This window comes from Erinaceus europaeus, chromosome 3, assembly GCF_950295315.1.
Source record: "Erinaceus europaeus chromosome 3, mEriEur2.1, whole genome shotgun sequence".
Taxonomy (NCBI): Eukaryota; Metazoa; Chordata; class Mammalia; order Eulipotyphla; family Erinaceidae; genus Erinaceus; species Erinaceus europaeus.
In genome coordinates this window covers 29,783,963-29,805,401 of record NC_080164.1, presented here as the reverse complement: position 1 = coordinate 29,805,401, position 21,439 = coordinate 29,783,963, and the positions used below count along the sequence as shown (strand labels likewise).

The window sequence follows — 21,439 nt, the reverse complement described above, 5'->3', positions numbered from 1 at the left end:
AAAAATATTTTACTGCAACTGGAAAACACCCACAGGGTATAGGTTTCTTCTGAAAATTTCATTTATTAATTTTTAGTGCTACTACTGAACTAAGAAATGCCAGCGTATAAGAGCAAAATAAAAGAATGAAGAGATGTAAGAATGAGATTTTTTTTTTTTTGCCTCTAGGGTCATCACTGAGGCTCAGTGAGCCTGTACTATTCCTAGAGGCCATTTCCCCCATTTTGTTGCCCTTGTTATTGTTGCCATTGTTGTTGTTGGATAGGACAGAGAGAAATGGAGAGAGGAGGGGGAGACAGAAAGGTGGAGAAAAAGACACCTATAGAACTGCTTCACCACTTATGAAGTGACTCCCCTGCAGGGCTGGGGACTGAAGCCATGAACCCATGCATCCAAGACCTGTGCTTTATCCACTGAGCCATCTCCCTAGTGTTAGCTTGACTTTAAAGATTTATTCACTTATGAGAAAGAGAGATCATGGCATCACTCTGGCATATGTGATACTGGGGACTAAACTTCCTAATCACAACCTCCCACCCCCGAAACTATATGAAGTACTTTAATGAAAAGAAAGGGAGATCATAAGATTTTTGATCTAGAAGTTACATTAGCAAGTGATGATACTTTAAAGTCTCTAATGTCAGAATATTCATCACAATACCAAGCATTCCTCAGGGTAACCAATTTTCCATCTCATCTACTTTATGATATATGCTACTGAGAAGAACAGGAATGTGGGTTTTTAAAAAAAATTTTATTATATTTATTTATTTATTGGATAGAGACAGCCAGAAATCAAGAGGAAAGGGAGTGATATAGACAGAGAGCAAGACCTGCAAAACCCTGCTTCACCACAAGCAAAGCTTCCCCCCTACAGGTAGGGACCAGGGGCTTGAACCTGGGTCCTTGAGCATTGTAACATGTGCGTTCAACCAGGTGCGCCACCACCCAGCCCCGTAGGAATGTGGTTTTTACAACCCATTTGACAGTTCCCGAAACCTTGGCAACCAGTGGTAGGTGGTGCTAAAGTGCTGTCTTCAAGTACTAGCCAGATACTGTTACTCTAAAGGTTCTGGGCATAAGAAATGCTCCATCTGTTCAACAGGGAGATGCCAAAAGCCTGGCAGCACTGACTGATGTTCCTGACATAACTGCAATGCTCTTTTCCCTCAGGGACGGCTGGTACTTGATATGGCCTGAGTTCATTTCACAGAGTGGGTAGTGCCTGGACTGCATCAGCACAAACCTTCCTGAGTCCCACCTTGTTAGAATTCCACTTCAGAGTCACTGTTCGCTATTTAGGGAGCACCTGCAACTTAAATGGTTATGCAAACAGATTCTCATGCCTGAGGCTCCAAAGTCCCAGGTTCAATCCCCTGCACCACTGTAAGCCAGAGCTGAGCAGTGCTCTGGTATTAAAAATAAATAAATAATGAGGGGGAAAAAAAAAACCTAATTTTTGTAGTTTAGTAGTACCTGAATAAACAGGCAGTGATATTTGAAGATCAGCAGAGAAAGTGCAGTGAATCAGAACACAGAGCGGCAGGGTTTGGCTTGCCTTCATCTTTAAACTTGAGGAGGTCATACTGAGCAGAAGGCACAGACTGAGCTATGCAAGAACCTATGAGCTAACTGGACTGGGGTATTCCTAAATGGCTTCTAGAAAGCCAACAGTGGAATCCAAACCTGTCAGCCTGCCATTACAAATATGTCCAACACTGCAGCTAAAATGGTCAATCTATATACACTCCAGCTGTTGGTAGCTCCTTCTCTGCCAGGCCTAAAGTGATGAAAGCTTAGTATTTACTCTCAGCTGTGAGACTCCTTACTACTTTACAAACCATACTACTTTGAATTGTTTGCTATTTTATGGACTCATTTTGTCTCCCCTCCCTTTCATCACTTCCAGTCTATTAATTTTTTTTTTTTTAATGCTGGGTGTCTCATCTCCATGTACTAGTCTATAAAATGACTATGACAAAAGTACCTTCTGAAATACTTTCTCTGCTTATTTAGTATTAGAACTGGGTCCAACCTACAGTTAGGAAGTTTTGTCTGTGTTTTATCTTCAACCTTCTGCATCCCACAATGACCTTGGGTCCATACTCCCAGAGGGTTAAAGAATAGGAAAGCTATCAGGGGAGGGGATGTGATACAGAGTTCTGGTGGTGGGAATTGTGTGAAATTGTATCCTTCTTATCCTATGGTTTACTCAATGTTTCCTTTTTATAAATAAAAAAATTTTTAAAAAAGAAAAAAAATCAATAGAATCGTAAATGAAAGAGGAGATATCACAGACTCCACAGAAATCCAATGTATCATGTGGGGCTTCAATAAACAACTATATGCCACCAAGCTAGAGAACCCAGAAGAAATGTACTAGTTCCTAGATACCTACAAACTTCCAAAAATTAAATAAGAGGAACTAGAAACTATGAACAGGCCAATCACAGCCAAAGAAATTGAAACAGTTATCAAAAAACTTGCCAAGAATAAAAGTCCTGGGCTAGATGAGTTCTATAAAACCTTCTAGGAAGAGATAATACCTCTATTTTTAAAAGTCTTCCAAAAGATTTAAGACACAGGAATACTCCTCCCTCCCAGCTTCTATGATGCCAATATGATCTTGATACCAAAAGTATACAGGGATACAACAACAACAACAACAACAACAAAACTACAGACCAGTATCTCTGATAAACATAGATGCTAAAACAATGAACAAAATTCTAGCCAACTGGCTACAGGAGTATATTAAAAAGATTGTTCATTATGACCAAGTGGGGTTTATTCCAGGGATGCAAGTTTGGTTTAATATATGTAAATCAATCAGTGTGATCCACCACATCAATAAAAGATCCAAAACCACATGACTATATTAGTAGATGCAGAGAAAACCTTTGACAAAACCCAACATCCCTTTATGATCAAAACATTAGAAAAAATGGGAATAGATGGAAAAATTCCTCAAGATAGACAAGTCCATATATAGTAAACCTACAGACATCATCATACTCAATGGTGAAAACTGGATGCATTCCCCCTCAGACCAGGTACTAGACAGGGCTGCCCACCATCACCATTACTATTCAACATAGTGTTGGGAAGTTCTTGCCATAGCAAACAGACAGAAACAAGGAATTAAGAGGATACAGATTGGAAGAGAAGAAGTTAAATTCTCATTATTTACAGATGATATGATAGTATACATAGAAAAACCTAAAGAATCCAGCAGGAAGCTTTTGAAAATTATCAGGCAATACAGTAAGGCAACAGGCTACAAAGTTAACATATAGAAGTTAGTGGCATTCCTCTATGCAAACACTAAGGTAGCAGAAGAAGAAACCCAGAAATCAATTCCTTTTACTATAGCAACAAAAACAATAAAATATCTAGGAATAAACCTAGGAAAAGAAGTGAAAGAAATGTATACTGAAAATTATGAGTCACTATTCAAGGAAACAGAAAAAGACACAAAGAAATGGAAAGATACTCCATGTTCACGGGTTGGAAGAATTAACATCAACATTTACCCTATGGACCTACCCTATGACCCTGCAATTCCTCTCCTGGGGATATATCCTAAGGAACCAAACACATTCATCCAAAGATTCGTGTGAGGGGGGTAGATAGCATAATGGTTATGCAAAAAGTTAAGTCATTTGTATCATATGGGAGTTGTGAGTATACCTAACATGAGAGTGATGTGGAAACTAATGTTAAAAAAAAAAAAAAAAAAGCCTACATTGGTCCTTTCTGGTGAGGATAGATCTGTGAATTGCTGAGAATGTTGTCTCAAGCCAAAATTTCTTCAGTGTAGAAATTAAATTTTTCACTGTCCCTAAGCCTGAAAATAATTACACATAAGGCAAAGATTTTTATTTGATTTTTTAAAATAATTCAACACATCCAAATTGTGCATGTTTAAAGAGGAGACATATAGTGGTGCATCTGATTAAGCACTCACATTACAGTGGGCAAGGACTCTTCAAGCCCCTTGTCTCCACCTATAGGGGAAAATCTTCACAAGTGTTGAAGCAGTGCTACATGTTTCTCTCTGTCCCTCTCTTTTAAAAATATTTATTCATTTATTTTCCCCTTTGTTGCCATTGTTGTTGTTACTGATGTTGTTGTTGTTAGATAGGACAAAGAGAAATGGAGAGAGGAGGGGAAGACCGAGAGGGGGAAAGAAAGACACCTGCAGACCTGCTTCACCGCCTGTGAAGCAACTTCCCTGCAGGTGGGGAGCTGGGAACTTGAACCAGTCCTTGCGCTTTGTGCCATGTGCACTTAACCCGATTCCCCCTCCCCCTTATCTTCCTCTTCCCTCTCAATTTCACTCTGTCCAATAATAACAATTACAAAAAGAGGCCTTGCATTCTTATCTAAATCATAACTAGAAGTCTTTTAGTCAAAAAGTACATACAAGAGGAATAAATTATCATATAACTGAGTAAGGTAATTGATGGGGTGAAGGATGTATTGCTCTCTCTGGTGATCTGTCTCCTGGCTTCTGTTTTCTTCTTGAGTCCTTTGCCTGGTTTTGGTTTCAGGGTTGTATTGGCTCTAAGGAATGGTTATTAAGACTCCCCAGCTTCAGGGGGTATACTTCATGAGCAGTAAAGCACATATGCATATGTCCATCTTTCTCTTTCCCTCTCTACCTCCCCCGCCCTCTCAATTTCTCTCTGTCCTGTCCAACAAAAGAAGAAGAAAATGGTAAAAATAGCCACCAGTGATAGTGGGTTCTTTGTGCAGACACCAAGCCCCAACAATAACCCTGGTGGCAAAAATAAATAAATAAGCCTGACATCTACTAGGATGAAGATGAAAATCTTACTAATGGAGAATAATTGAGTATATATTTACAAATGTTAATCATTTGTTACCAAAAATCATAAGATTTGCTGAACCAATGACTCTGAACCACGTGATTGATAAATTACACTTAGATATGTGCCACACTTGATTTTCAAATATAGCATCATCTATTTTTTTTAAATGTAGACTTGTTGATGAAAAGAAATTTAATTTCTTTATTGGGGGATTTATGGTTTAGGGTTGACAATAAAATGCAACAGTTTGTACATGCATAACATTTCCCAATTTTCCACATAATAGGTCCTCCTCTGCCATCATGTTCCAGGACCTGAACCCTCATCCCACCTACCCCAGAGTTGGTACAATACACCAACTCCATATAAGTTCTGTTTTGTGTTTTCCCTTCTGATCTTGTTATTCAGCCTCTATGAGTGAGATCATCCCATATTCCTCCTTTTGATGCTGACTTATCCACAAGATGATTTCTTCAAGCTCCATTCAAGATGGGGTAAAGAAAGTGAATTCACCATTTTTAATAGCTGAGTAGTATCCCATTGTGTATATAGACCACAACTTACTCATCCACTCATCTGTTTGTTGGGCACATGAGTTGCCTTTTAGTTTTGATTATTACAAATTGTGCTGCAGTGACTTCATTTCAAGCTTGTTATAATGACCTCACATGCAAAAAGTAATGTATGTAATAATTAAATCAGACCAGTTTTTTCTTAAAAACCAGGCTCTTTATGTTTGTGTATATGCTGCCCCCATCCTAATGAGTTGTCTTCATCATTCAAACCCTGCAGTCCTTACTTAACATTTAGGACTGGATTTCTCTGTACATCGATCAGCCAGTAGTGTAACCTGAGATAAGCTGTCCTTTCAGGGAGTTGGGCGGTAGTGCAGTGGGTTAAGCACACATGGTGCAAAGTGCAAGGACCGGTGTTAGGATGCCGGTTTGAGCCTCCAGCTCCCCACCTGCAGGGGAGTCACTTCACAAGTAGTGAAGCAGGTCTGCAGGTGTATATTTTTCTCTCTCTTTGTCTTCCCCTCCCCTCTCCATTTCTCTCTGTCTTATCCAACAACAACAACTACAACAATAAAACAACTAGGGTAACAAAAGGGAATAAATATTTTAAAAATGTTTAAAAAAACTGTCCTTTCAATATTTATTTTCCTACTTCTCTTCCCCCTTCTCCCCCTCCCTCCCCTCTTCTTCTCTGTCATTTCCAGGGTTTCATCATGTTGGGCCAACTCTTTTTAAGCAGAAATAGACAGATGCCTGGGGAGACAGCATAGCGGTTACACAGAAGGATCTGAGGCACCAAAGATTCCAGGTTCAATCCCCATACACCAGAAGCCAGAGTTTAGCATTGCTCTGGGAATAATAATGACAATAATAATTAAAAAAAGACGAGACAGAGAGGGCAAGACACCACAGCAATGGGGGTGGGGGGGCTGGGCAGTAGCGCAGTGTGTTAAGCCCAAGTACAAGGATAGGCATAAGGATCCCGGTTGGAGCCACCTGCAGGGGTGTTGCTTTCACAAGCAGTGAAGCAGGTCTGTAGGTGTCTATCTTTCTCTCCCCCTCTCTTGATTTCTCTCAGTCCTATCCAACAATAGCAACAGTAACTACAACAAGAGCAACAATGGGAAAAAAAACGGCCTCCAGGAGCAGTGGATTTGTGGTACAGGCACCAAGGCCCAGCGATAACTCTGGAGGCAAAAAAAACCCCAAACATCCCAGCAACAACGTACCCCAGTTCTAGAGTATTCCTCTAGGATGTATGAGGGGCTTGAACTGTGGCTACATGCATGGCAAGGCACTTGCCCCACCCAGTCCATTATCTTGATGGTCCTCCTTACATTATTTCTATGTAATGCTGTTTAGATCACAATTCAAAGAGTGGTGTGGAGCAGTGGAAAAAGACAATCTATGGAACCATTAAAAAACTGAGTTCAAATCCCTGCTCAACCACAAGTGACTGATCAGTACCTTGGTCTCCTCTCTGGGCAATGGAAGTGTTAAACATTGTTGAACTCTTGTGAAGTTAGAATTAATATATAGTAGGAATTTAATACTGAGGCTGTTGTCAGACACTGAAGAACAGCAGGTCTTACTCATAATCCAGGGACTTTAATATTGTGATACTTGTCTGGCTGCCCTGATAGACCTGCAGTGAACTCCTTCATGATTTTTTGAAAAAACCATTTATTTCCGTAGCTCAGGTTATTTCAGAGAACATAATTTTCTCTAAATCGTATCAAGTGATATGCCACACGCTTACATATTTATTCCAGGTCTATGTACTTTCAATCTCTGTAAGTATCTATTACAGACATGTGTTTAGGGGGAAATATGAGCTAGTAAAGTAATCTGTATTTGTAAAGTATCACTAATTAGTCTCCCAATTATTAATCCCAATTATCTTAGGTTACATATCTACATTTTAAAGTTTGTTTTCTTTTAAAAAACACTTATTTTCCATGATTCTGCAAGATTTATAGATAGCACCAATGAGAGGAAACTAGACTGTTTAGATGTATTACTGTATATCCAATAGTCAAAGGGAAAACTTGCCACAAGAACTTTAAATGTGTGAGTTTAGTTAGAATGAGATGAATTGAATGATCACATAAAGAAAAATATATAAATGTATTCAAAATAGTTTAACCTCATCAGAAATCAGCACTCCATTTTTATGAGTTTAACTTTTGGGAATGACTCCAATTTTTTTTTTTCCCTAAAGAGATATTAACACAAATTACTGGGGGATATTTCAGCTTCTAGTTCCCCTATAAGGACAGATAATCACTGAAATCATGGAAAATTTTGCAAATGAGAGTCAGGTCTGCTGCTGAATTTTTACCATCACACAATGTATACCCTGACCATCCTATTCATCACCTAGCAATTGCACCCCATTCCAACTTCTCTCCTCCACCTCCACTCTAACATTTTCTAACATAATTAGTTATGCTTATATTATACTCTGCCCCCACCTACTAGGATGTGGGCTCCACGAGGCAGGGGTTTTGATTTGCTCCTCATGGAGCCTGAACAGTCATAGCTATGCCTACCAAATGCCAAGTGCATGGTAACTGCAGAATGACAATAATAATTTTCACAACAGAACAGAGCAGTGAGCATATGAGTGTGCTGCATGAGAGATGAATTCTCCAGATCAGTTGAGAACAGTCCTGAATAATGGCCGCACACCCCACCAATTCCAGTCCCTCAGCTCACATTTCCCTTAAGAACCCTACCTGCCTGAGTGCGTTCCTATGGCCACCACTGTGCCACTTGGGTGAAAATCTGCACAGTGTCCTGGTTCCTAGAAGAGAGACAGACAGGGGTTGTATACACAGAAAGTCTCCCTAGATCTTTGGGAAGAGTGGCAAAAACATATTTGAAAAACATGTTTAATGTAAACATGGATTTCCAATCAACTGTGCTGCATGCAGCCAATGGGAAGTGGCACATGGATATGAGAATTTCAGAGCAGGAAAGGAATCTATGGCAGAGGCTGAGGGGAGAGCACAGCCTGCTGTGGCTGGTGGTAGATCAGCAGGATCAAACAACCTGTACAGTGTCTTCGAGTCTACAAGAGTTTGTATGTACTTTGGGGCTAGGAAAGGTGGCTATCTGGGCAGGGTGGGGAGAAATGCAGTAAGAGGCCAACTCAAAAAGAGGACAGCAGAGTCTGTTAGTGGGCAGCACTTAGTGGATCCAGCTGCAGAAGCACCAGAGGCCCAAATGTTCACATCACAATGAATGCTGCATATGCAAGTAAAATCTAGCTTTTTGAAACTGACAGAAAAAATTAATTATTTACCCTGCCAATTTGCTTTCTTCAGAATGGGTTCATGTTCTACTTACTATGTGACTGAGCACTCACCCTAAAGTCCCTTTTCTGAGTTACATAAACACACCAAGTTTCAGTGTTTATTCTTTGTCCTTGCTGCTCCTACTGCCAGTTCAGAAGTATTTCCCCAGGGACCATGATGACTCTGCTTTACTCACGTCGACAAGCCGGGTCCACTCCAGCCTGTGCTCCGCGGAGTTCCACATGCACACCTGTCTGTCCTGAGCACATGTCAAAAGCAAGTCTTTGAATGGATGTGTGGCAAGACCCCAGAGCTCATCTGTGTGTCCCTGAAAGTGCAACACACCTGTTGTCACAAATGACAAAGGACATCACTAAAAACAGTGGTTAAAATCATACAGCTTACCTGAACTTCAATTTGGAAGCCATCGTTGAATGTTCCCCGTAAAATAAAGTTTCGTGATGTGCCTACTAAAAATTGATCTGCCTTCCCTTCTGCCACAGCTCTGATTGTTCCATACTGATCAGGAACCTACAACACAAATTTCTGAAGTTACCATATACATACTCACTTGCATTAATTACTACCTGAAGATGCATATATAGTTGAAGCAAGTTTGGGTAATAAATGACAGAATTCCAAATCTGAAAGCAATACAATAACCTTGCATTAATATTTTCCCATACTTTTTACTTTACATTAACTTCTGCTCTATATTTATCAGTAAAATATAACTATATTTTGTTACAGAGAAATGATATAATCTGTTACTATCAATACTTTTTTGTTTCCATTAATCTTAAGTTTATGTTTTATATGACTTCAAGAGTTAAGAATCAGGGGACTTCCTGAGGCGGGGCTACGAGCAGCAGCAGATCTGTTTCTCTCCTCTTCTCTCCTCTCCCTGATCAACTAGGAATACCAAAGGAGACCACCTGGGACTGAAACAAGACAATACTAGAATGACTACAGGAACCCACGAAATCACTGGTGAGTGCAAACACACGTGGCTGGTGACAAGAGAGGAGCCTAGGGAGAGACTAAGTGGCTGGTAATAGTCCGGTGGTCTATCAATTGAGACACCACCTCCAATCTGTTCCACCAACAAGGGGACAGCTGAAGGGAGGAGAGGACTCCCCGGAGACTCAGCAAGTACAACCCCGAGTCTCCAATGCTGCTGCCCTCAGAATCGAGCTGTGGCAGGGAGGGACACGGGGGGGGGGGGGGGGGGGGGGGGGAGCTAAACAGGAAATTCAGGAGAAGACCTATACCTCAGTGGCATAGCTGTGGGGCTGTGAAAGTCTCTTTGCATAACCACCAGACTATCTCTGCCACACCCTGCCTTATCTCTTGGTCAGGAGTCAGTGATTAAGAAGCCTACTTATAGTTAGAAGCCCTCAGGCTCCCATAGCCTACAGAGAAGAAAAAAAAAATTTAAAAAGAGGCTTTTAAATCACTGAGCTCCAACTCAGGGATTAAAATACTATTGAAACAACTGTTAAATTCCACCACTGTGAACCCTTTAATTACCTTACTTAGACACAAGTCAGTCCAGGAAATAGTGATCAGTAATTTGAAAAGTACTAAGACAGGGAACTTATAACATAATAAATAAAATGGGTAAACCAACAAAAAGAAATATTGGAAAATTAACCAGGACAACAGTCCAACTAAAAGCCCCCCAAAGGGTGAAGCACAAAATAACGAGTTCAACATCCAAACATTAGCTAAGGAAATAATCACAGGAGTGAGTAAAGAGTCTGAAAGAATTGTAATCAGAAATACAGGAACAACAAGTGAGACTCTGGAAGAAAACACTAACTATCTCAAGGTTATTAGAGTGTTGAAAGCTGAAATAGCTGAGCTAAGAACACAACTAGCTAAACAAGCTAAAACAGTATCAGAACAGGGAAACAAAATAGATGAACTCCAGAAAACAGTAGAGGTCAGAGAGAATAGAATCAATGAGGCTGAAGACAGAATTAGCAAGATCGAGGATGAATTAGAGACAACTAAAAAAGAAGTAAGAGACCTTAAAAAGAGATTAAGAGATGCTGAAAACAACAACAGAGACCTATGGGATGACTTCAAAAGAAACAATATACGCATTATTGGCTTACCAGAGGAAGAAAGAGAGGGAGAGGAAGAAAGCATTCTTCAGGCCATAATAGCTGAAAACTTCTCTAGTCTAGACAACATCAAAGACATAAAGATTCAAGAAGCCCAGAGGGTCCCAAACAGAATTTACCCAGACTTAAAGACACCAAGACACATCATATTTAGAATGGAAAGGAATAAGGATAAAGAAAGGATCCTGAAGGCTGCAAGAAAAAAAACAAAGAGTCACCTACAGAGGAAAACCAGTAAGATTAGAAGCAGACTTCTCCACACAAACACTACAGGTCAGAAGAGAATTGCAAGATATCTATCCGGTGCTCAACGAGAAAGGCTTTCAACCAAGAGTACTATATCCTGCTAGACTGTCATTCAGACTACATGGAGGCCATCAAAACCTTCTCAGACAAGCAACAGTTGAAGGAATCAACTATCACCAAGCCTGCCCTGAAAGAAGTTTTGAAAGGTCTTCTATAAACAGTCAGATCATCATAAATAGGACATATATCAGAACACTCTAAAACTCTACAAGAATGGCATTAAAATATCTTCAATCTTTGATGTCAATAAATGTCAATGGCCTGAATTCACCTATTAAAAGACACAGAGTAGGAAGATGTATCAGAAAATACAACCCAACAATATGCCATCTACAGGAAACCCACCTAACTCAACAAGAAAAACACAGACTTAAAGTAAAAGGATGGAAAACTATCATACAAGCCAATGGCCCACAAAAAAGGGCAGGAACAGCTATTCTCATATCTGACATGATAGACTTTAAAATAGATAAGATTAAAAAAGATAGGAATGGACAGTACTTAATGCTCAGAGGATGAGTCAATCAAGAGGACTTAACAATTTTTTTTTTTTTTTTTTTAGGACTTAACAATTAATAACATCTATGCACCCAATGAGAAGCCATCTAAATACATCAAACTTCTACTGAAAGAGCTACAGCAATATATTAACAGCAACACAGTCATAGTAGGGGACTTCAACACCCCACTCTCTCAACTTGACAGATGATCCAGGCAGAAAATCAATAAAGACATAAGGGACCTAAATGAAGAGATAGATAAACTAGAACTATTGGACATTTTCAGAGTCATTCATCCCAAGAAACTGGAATACACATTTTACTCAAATCCACATGGGTCATTCTCAAGGATAGACCATATGTTAGGCCACAAAGACAGCATCAGCAAATTCAAGAGCATTGAAATCATCCCAAGCATATTCTCAGACCACAATGGAATTAAACTAACACTTAACAATCAACAAAAGATTAGTAATAGTCCCAAAATGTGGAAGCTCAACAGTACACTTCTTAACAACCTCTGGGTCAAAGAAGAAATCAAGGAAGAAATCAAAATGTTTCGAGACTTCAATGAAAATTAAGACACAAGCTATCAAAATATTTGAGACACAGCTAAGGCAGTACTGAGAGGGAAGTTCAAAGCACACATTAGGAAACAAGAAAAAGCACAAATAAACAGCCTGATTGCACATCTTAAAGACCTAGAAGAAGAAGAACAAAGGAACCCTAAAGCAACCAGAAGGACAGAAATCACTAAAGTTAGGGCGGAAATAAATAACACTGAGAATAAGAAAACCATACAAAAGATCAACGAAAGTAAATGTTGGTTCTTTGAAAGAGTGAACAAAATTGACAAACCTTTAGCTAGACTCACAAAACAAAAAAGGGAGAAGACCCAAATAAATCGGATAGTAAATGAAAGAGGAGATGTCACAACAGACACCACAGAAATTCAACATATCATGCGAGGCTTCTATGAACAACTATACGCCACCAAGCTAGAGAACCTGGAAGAAATGGACGATTTCCTAGATACCTACCAATTTCCAAAACTACGTAAAGAGGAAGTGGATAACATGAACAGGCCTATCACAGCTAATGAAATTGAAACAGTTATCAAAAATCTCCCCCAAAATAAAAGTCCTGCACCAGATGGTTTTACAAATGAATACTACAAAGCCTTCAAAGAAGAACTAATACCTCTACTTTTAAAAGTCTTCCAGAAGATTGAAGACACTGGAATACTCCCTGCCAGCTTCTATGAAGCTAACATCACTCTGATACCAAAAGCAGACAGGGACACAACCAAAATCGAAAACTACACACCAATATTTCTGATGAACATAGATGCTAAAATACTGAACAAAATTCTAGGCAACTGGATACAGCAGTATATGAAAAAGATTGTTCATCATGACCAAGTGGGGTTTATCCCAGGCATGCAAGGTTGGTTTAATATACGTAAATCAATCAATGTGATCCACCACATCAACAAAAGCAAGACCAAAAACCACATGGTTATATCAATAGATGCAGAGAAAGTCTTTGACAAAATACAACATCCCTTTATGATCAAAACATTACAAAAAACGGGAATAGATGGAAAACTCCTGAAGATAGTGTAGTCTATATACAGCAAACCTACAGCCAACATCATACTCAATGGTGAAAAACTGGAAGCATTTCCACTCAGATCAGGTACTAGACAGGGCTGCCCACTATCACCATTACTATTCAACATAGTGTTGGAAGTTCTTGCCATAGCAATCAGGCAGGAGCAAGGAATTAAAGGGATACAGATTGGAGGAGAAGAAGTCAAACTCTCCCTATTTGCAGATGACATGATAGTATACACAGAAAAACCTAAGGAATCCAGCAAGAAGCTTTTGGAAATTATCAGGCAATACAGTAAGGTGTCAGGCTACAAAATTAACATTCAAAAGTCAGTGGCATTCCTCTATGCAAACACTAAGCTAGAAGAAATTGAAATCCAGAAATCAATTCTTTTTACTATAGCAACAAAAACAATAAAATATCTAGGAGTAAACCTAACCAAAGAAGTGAAAGACTTGTATACTGAATATTATGAGTCACTACTCAAGGAAATTGAAAAAGACACAAAGAAGTGGAAAGATATTCCATGTTCATGGGTTGGTAGAATTAACATCATCAAAATGAATATACTACCCAGAGCCATCTACAAATTTAATGCTATCTCCATCAAGATCCCAAGCACATTTTTTAGGAGAATAGAACAAATGCTACAAATGTTTATCTGGAACCAGAAAAGACCTAGAATTGCAAAAACAATCTTGAGAAAAAAGAACAGAACTAGAGGCATCACACTCCCAGATCTCAAACTGTATTATAGGGCCATTGTCATCGTAACTGCTTGGTACTGGAACATGAATAGACACACTGACCAGTGGAATAGAATTGAGAGCCCAGAAGTGAGCCCCCACACCTATGGACATCTAATCTTTGACAAAGGGGCTCAGACTATTAAATGGGGAAAGCAGAGTCTCTTCAACAAATGGTGTTGGAAACAATGGGTTGAAACATGCAGAAGAATGAAACTGAACCACTGTATTTCACCAAATACAAAAGTAAATTCCAAGTGGATCAAGGACTTGGATGTTAGACCACAAACTATCAGATACTTAGAGGAAAATATTGGCAGAACTCTTTTCCGCATATATTTTAAAGACATCTTCAATGAAACGAATCCAATTACAAAGAAGACTAAGGCAAGTATAAACCTATGTGACTACATCAAATTATAAAGCTTCTGCACAGCAAAAGAAACCACTACCCAAACCAAGAGACCTCTCACAAAATGGGACAAGATCCTTGCATGCCATACATCAGACAAGAGTTTAATAACCAACAAATATAAAGAGCTTGTCAAACTCAACAATAAGACAACAAATAACCCCATCCAAAAATGGGGAGAGGATATGGACAGAATATTCACCACAGAAGAGTTCCAAAAGGCCGAGAAGCACATGAAAAAATGCTCCAAGTCTCTGATTGTCAGAGAAATGCAAATAAAGACAACAATGAGATACCAATTCACTCCTGTGAGAATGTCATACATCAAAAAAGGTAACAGCAGCAAATGCTGGAGAGGGTGTGGGGTCAAAGGAACCCTCCTACACTGCTGGTGGGAATGTAAATTGGTCCAACCTCTATGGAGAACAGTCTGGAGAACTCTCAGAAAGCTAGACATGGACCTACCCTATGATCCTGCAATTCCTCTCCTGGGGATATATCCTAAGGAACCCAACGCACCCATCCAAAAAGATCTGTGTACACATATGTTCTTGGCAGCACAATTTGTAATAGCCAAAACCTGGAAGCAACCCAGGTGTCCAACAACAGATGAGTGGCTGAGCAAGTTGTAGTATATATACACAATGGAATACTACTCAGCTGTAAAAAATGGTGGCTTCACTGTTTTCAGCCAATCTTGGATGGACCTTGAAAAAATCATGGTGAGTGAAATAAGTCAGAAACAGAAGGATGAATATGGGATGATCTCACTCTCAGGCAGAAGTTGAAAAACAAGATCAGAAAAGAAAACAGAAGTAGAACCTGAAATGGAATTGGCATATCGCACCAAAGTAAAAGACTCTGGGGTGGGTGGTTGGGGAGAATACAAGTCCAGGAAGGATTCAGAGGACCTAGTGGGGGTTGTATTGTTATATGGGAAACTGGGCAATGTTATACATGTACAAACTATTGTACTTACTGTTGAATGTAAAACATTAATTCCCCAATTAAAAAAAAAATAAAACAATTAAAAAAAGAGTTAAGAATTAGGACTAACAGAAAAAGAGGGTATACCAAATAACATGAAAATATAGCCTGGTTTTATGACTTACTAGTTATTTAGCCTAACATAAACTTTTATCCAGAAGCCATGGGATATATATTCAATGGAATATTAACCTATCAGTAAAAACTGATAGTGTATTGTTCAGTGCAAAATGGGTGTAACCAAAGGTGACTATGCTGAGTCATATGAGTAAAGAAATGAAGGGCAATTGCCAGATAGTTCCACTCATATGTAGAATACAGATAGTAAAAGCAAATGAATGGGGGACGGACGACAGTAGGCAAACTGATTTTCAGACTCCAAAAATTATAGTGGTCATCAGAGGGGAAAGGAGGTGTCACAGAAACTTTGGTGGTGGGTATGATAGGTTGTACATATATGTTTGTAGGTATGAAACTATATCTTGAAATCTTGTAATTTTATAAACCAGTGTTAAAAATCATTAATAGCATAAATAACGGGAGTTCGGCGGTAGCCCAGTGGGTTAAGCTTAGGTGGTGCGAAGCGCAAGGCCCAGCGTAAGGGTCCTGTTCAAGCCTCTGATTCAAGCCTCTGGTCCCCAACCTGCAGGGAGTCGCTTCACGGGTGGTGAAGCAGGTCTGCAGGTGTCTTTTTCTCTCCCTATTTTCCCCTCCTCTCTCCATTTCTCTGTCCTATCTAACAATGACATCAATAACAACAACAATAACTACAATAGAAAACAACAAGGGCAACAAAAGGGAAAATAAATAAATATAAAAATAACATAAATAACAATAAAATGGGACCTAATGCAAATCTATAATTTTTATCCATGTAAAGATAATAATACACCTCTTTATTTCCTTAATGACTAAAATGTAAAAATAACGTGAAATTTCTTTTACTGTTTTTTTTAAAGAATTTATTTATTTATTTATTTATTTATTCATGAGAGAGATAGGAGGAAAGAACCAGATATCACTCTGGTACATGTGCTGCCAGGGACCGAACTCAGGACCTCATGGTTGAGAATCCAATGCTTTATCCACTGCTCCACCTCCAGGACCACCCTTTTAAGGTTATTTTAAAATACTTATTTACTAGTGAGAGATAGAGGAGAGAGAACCAGAGCATTAGTCTGGCACATATGATGTTTAGGATTGAGTTTGGGACTTCATATTTGTGAGTCTAACATTTTATCCTGCTACCTTATTCTTTATTTTCAAAAATTAATATAACCATTAACCTTCCCAATAAAGTGAACAATAAATAATGTTATAAGATTATAGTTCCACAATGTACCCTCAACCAAAGTTCTGTCTCCCCCTCTTTTCAAAAGACAACCTTCATAGTTCTCACAAAATCTTTTTGGGCTACTTTTATTGGGGGTGGGGTAAGTTCATGTATCTCAATTCTATATAGTCCACATATAAGCAAAGCCATCCAGTAGTGGTCTTTCACCTCCTTATTTCACTACGCATAATCACCTCTAGTTACATTCACTTTGTCCTGATGGAACTTCTTTGAGCTAGAACAGTGTCGTGGTCCAGGAGGCGGTGCAGTGGATAAAGCATGAGGTGCAGCACATGTACCAGAATAATGTCTGGTTCTTTCTTTTTCTCCTCCTATCTTTCTCATTAACAAATAAATGAAATGTTCAAAAAAAAAAAAAAAACCAAAAACTAGCACAGTATGTTGTGACGTGCTATGATTTTTACTGATAGGTTCCTTCGGAGAATAATTTCATTGAATGAACATGGCATCTTCTTTGTGAGTGTTATATTAGTAACATGTGAATAATATGACCCCAAAGAATGACTTATATACTATACCTGTTACATGTGATAAAACATACACAGAGACTATCAGTGATTATCATCAAGCCTATTGTTCAGAAGTTCATTTTTAAGTCTTAACATTAAACTTAAAACCATTAAAAAATATAGCTGCTTTTCTACTCAGATTTAAACAAATAAGTTAGTGGGCTAGGAAGTGGCATTGTGGCTAGAGCATTGGATTAGAAACATAAGATCTCAAGTTGGATCCCTGAAATCACGTGCCAGAATGCTGCTCTGGTATTGTCTCCTCTCATTCATAAATAAGTAAATACTAACAAGCCAACAAAAAAAACATGGAAGTTAATGATTCTGCCTAATACTTTTTTAGTCTTTCAAATTACTTTGTTTAATAAATGGTCCTTTTTAAAGGAGAAAATTACAAAAATGTGCATTAATTTTATATGAAAGTACATGTTATCTTAATGTGAAACAAAATAAAATTTAGAGGACATAATATTAGAATTTTTTAGTTCTCTTTCCATTCTTACCTCTATTTCTCTTTCAGGATTCATGTCATGATCCCACAGAATTATTTTTCTGTCCTTCCCTCCTCCAGTTAATAACATTCCATTCCTCATCTGACAAAGTGTAAACACACTACCATCATGAGCTTTGATTTGTCTGCTGATCTGATAGACACCTAAAATGAAGAGGGAAAAATAAACAGTAGTGATAATATTTCCCATTATATTTTCCCACTGTCTTTTGGAAGACAGCATTAGCTGAACTATAGAATAACCAAAAAGTACACAAGAATCAACAATCATAAATCTATTTTCAGCAAGATTTATTATTCTGAAAAAATTTCCAGAAAGTTTTATAAAAGGTAAGCCAAGACAGTGACAGCAGTTCCAAAGACAACAGAGGATCCTTAGCTTGAGATCTTCATGATCTCTCATACTCATGGCATATGATAATCAGGTATTGTCTGGTTTAAGAGCTGAGAATACAGACATATGAAAGTGGTTTAACAAATATCAAATACTGGGTTGCTAGAAAAGCCATGTCATATTTTTCTATGCAAAAATGTGTTGTGACTTTTACAACAACTTAATAGTTAGCTAATAACAAAGTTGTAGTCAGGACAAATTTTTTTTTAATATTTATTTTATTTATTTATTCCCTTTTGTTGCCCTTGTTGTTCTATTGTTGTAGTTATTATTGTTGTTGTCGTTGTTGGATAGGACAGAGAGAAATGGAGAGAGGAGGGGAAGACAGAGAGGGAGAGAGAAAGATAAGACACCTGCAGACCTGCTTCACCGCCTGTGAAGCGACTTCCCTGCAGGTGGGGAGCCGGGGTTCGAACCGGGATCCTTATGCCGGTCCTTGTGCTTTGCGCCACCTGCGCTTAACCCGCTGCACTACAGCCCGACTCCCCAAATTTCTTTTTTTTTTAAATTATTATTAATTTTTATTTATTTTTCCCTTTTGTGCCCTTGTTTTTTAATGTTGTTGTAGTTACTGTTGTTATTGGTGTCGTTGTTGGATAGGACAGAGAGAAATAGAAAGAGGAGGGGAAGAAGAGAGGGGGAAGAGAAAGACAGACACCTGCAGAACTGCTTCACCATCTGTGAAGCGACTCCCCTGCAGGTGGGGAAACTGGGGCTCGAACCCGGATCCTTACGCTGGGCCTTGTGCATCGTGCTACGTGCGTGTAACCCGCTGCGCTACCGCCCGATTCCCCAGACTCAAAATTTTTTTTAAAGTTTTTTTTAAGTATTTATTTATTTCCTTTTGTTGCCCTTGTTGTATTATTGTAGTTATTATTGATGTTGTCGTTGTTGGATAGGACAGAGAGAAATGGAGAGAGGAGGGGAAGACACAGAGGGAGGAGAGAAAGATAGACACCTGCTTCACTGCTTGTGGGGAGCTGGGGGTTCAAACGGGGATCCTTATGCCGGTCCTTGCACTTGGCGCCACGTGTGCCTAACCCGCTGTGCTACCACCCAACTCCCTCAAATTTCTTAAACCCCTGTTCTTTTAGCTTTGCAAAAGTCTTCAGATCCTGCTGTGCAAATGATCACAATATTTCACACTTAAGAAACACTGTTGGTGAGGTATAACTATGTAACATGTTAGATATAAACTTGAGGTAATTCTTTCTGCTATATACATATCAAATTATTACATGGCATATCCTTTCTGTTATATTCATATATTATTACATGGCATACTTACAGTATCTCAATAAAGTGGGAAAAATTGTTCATCTTCTAAAATTGTTCATGAACTGATGAATTGATAAACAAAATATCATAAAAGTGAGGTACTAAGCCATGCCTAACATGGATGAAACTTGAAAACATTAAGATTCAATTGGAAAAAAAAACAGTCATTTATATGAAGTGTCCAGCCCTGCCAAATGCACAGAGGTGAGAGCAATGACAATGACTGGTTAAGGGGAAAGTACTTCGTTTTCGGATTGTGAGAATGCTCTAAAGTTAGAATGTAGTTATGGTCACAACTTATCCATAACTATATCAAAACCCATTGAACTGTATATTTTAAAGAGGGTGAATTATATAGCAGACAAATTTCAATAAAGTTGATATTGAAATTGGTCATCTTTACTTTCCATTTGAGTTGTCATTAGTTTATTGTATTTTAATTAATTTATTATGTTAATTTGACAGGAAAGAAATTAAGAAGAGGCAATAGAGAGGCAGAGAGAAAAAGAGACACCTGCAGCACTCTTGAAGCTTTCCCCATACAGGTGGGGACTAGGGTCTTGGCACATGGTAACATGTGCACTTAATTGGGGTGCACCACTGTCCAGTGGCCATGTTATTATGGTTTAATGACAACTGATATCCTTAAAAAAAAAAGCTGGGTCTGGGAGGTGGTCTGGGAGGTGGCACAGTGGACAAGGCATTGGACTCACAAGCATGAGGTTCTGAGTTTGATCCCCGGGAGCACATGTACCAGAGTGATGTCTGGTTCTTTCTCTCCTATCATTTCTCATGAATCAATAAATAAAATAAAGTAAAAACTACTGATGACAATCTAAAAATCATCAGTGTTGGAATGCTGGTGGTGCAAAAAAAAAAAAAAGTTACTAGACAGGCATATCTGGCAGGAAGTAAGGGGCGTGCCGCATTTGGAGTAAAGCTGGCCTGATTCAGCAGAACCGGCAACAAGACTCCAGTAAACTTTCTATTCAGGCCAGCTGCCTCTGTTTTCATCTACATTCACTACCTAAAAATACTCTAGACACTGGACGCCACAATTGTGTCCACCAGGACAGCCAGCCAACTTGCTCTCATGCCTTCAATGTGACCAGGAGAGAAAGGACATCCCAAAGATGTTCACTTTCTGAGAGTAGTGTTGGCTTTATGAATTCAGAAGGAATAAAGAGCAAAGTGTTGGGCAAATTAACACCAATGGTCTGAAAGTACTATAAAAATATATTTATTTTTAATTTGGTCTCCTGTATTTCTAAAACATGACAAAAATATTTTTTTTTCCTTCCATTTTTTTCCCTGCCACCATGGTGGTTACTGGGGCTCAGTGCCAGCATTATGAATCCACCACTCTTGGCACCCACTTTTCCCTTTCTGGTTTTTTTTTTTTTAATTATTGGATAGGACAGAGAGAATATTGAGAGGGTAGGGGTAGATAAGAGAAGCAAGGCCTTTGTTTCTTTCCTTCTTGGGGGGTGGTCTACATTCTATACAGCTTGTACTTTCTTCTCCTTTTCTGTCCTTTCTTTCTCCCAATAAATGTTCATCTTCCTGGAGAGAGAGGAAGAGAGAGGAAGGAAGGAGGAAGAGAAAGGGGGGAAAAAAGACACCTGCAGACCTATTGCACTGCTCATGAAGCATCCCCCTTGCAGGAGCTCAAATCTGAATCTTTGTGCATGGTAATTAATATATGTGCTGAACCTGGTGTATCACCACCTGGGCGCCCCCATGGCAAAAATCTTGTTAAACACTAAACATCTTCCTAGAATGATGCTGTTGTAGTAAATAGGAAATAAAACTGAAGAACAAATGCATGATCATGAATAAAAATGAGGTTCCAACCTTCCACTTCTTACCTCTAGAGACTATCTCCTAAGGAAGACCTACCTACAATTAATTTAGCTAACTACATTCCTGTACTTCAAATTTATACAAAGGAAACTTACAGTCAAAATTTCTCTCTTGTGGGCCCATATTTATGACATTCCAATGTAAGTCAAATAATGTTTAAACTGTCTGCCAAGAAAAAGAACCTACT

The 21,439-nt window shown here is 38.8% G+C and overlaps 1 protein-coding gene across 4 annotated transcripts in view; it reads right to left on the bottom strand.

The window, feature by feature from the left end:
- EML4 (EMAP like 4) overlaps positions 1–21,439 on the bottom strand; it is a 136,961-nt gene that overhangs the window by 16,921 nt on the left and 98,601 nt on the right. For all 4 annotated transcript variants that reach the window (XM_016192857.2, XM_060186934.1, XM_060186935.1 and 1 more), the window contains 4 exons: positions 17,710–17,861; positions 9,055–9,180; positions 8,846–8,977; positions 8,089–8,156 (listed from right to left, as the gene is read on the bottom strand). In XM_016192857.2, the coding sequence (XP_016048343.1) occupies positions 8,089–8,156; positions 8,846–8,977; positions 9,055–9,180; positions 17,710–17,861 (478 nt within the window). The remainder of the gene's footprint in view (positions 1–8,088; positions 8,157–8,845; positions 8,978–9,054; positions 9,181–17,709; positions 17,862–21,439) is intronic.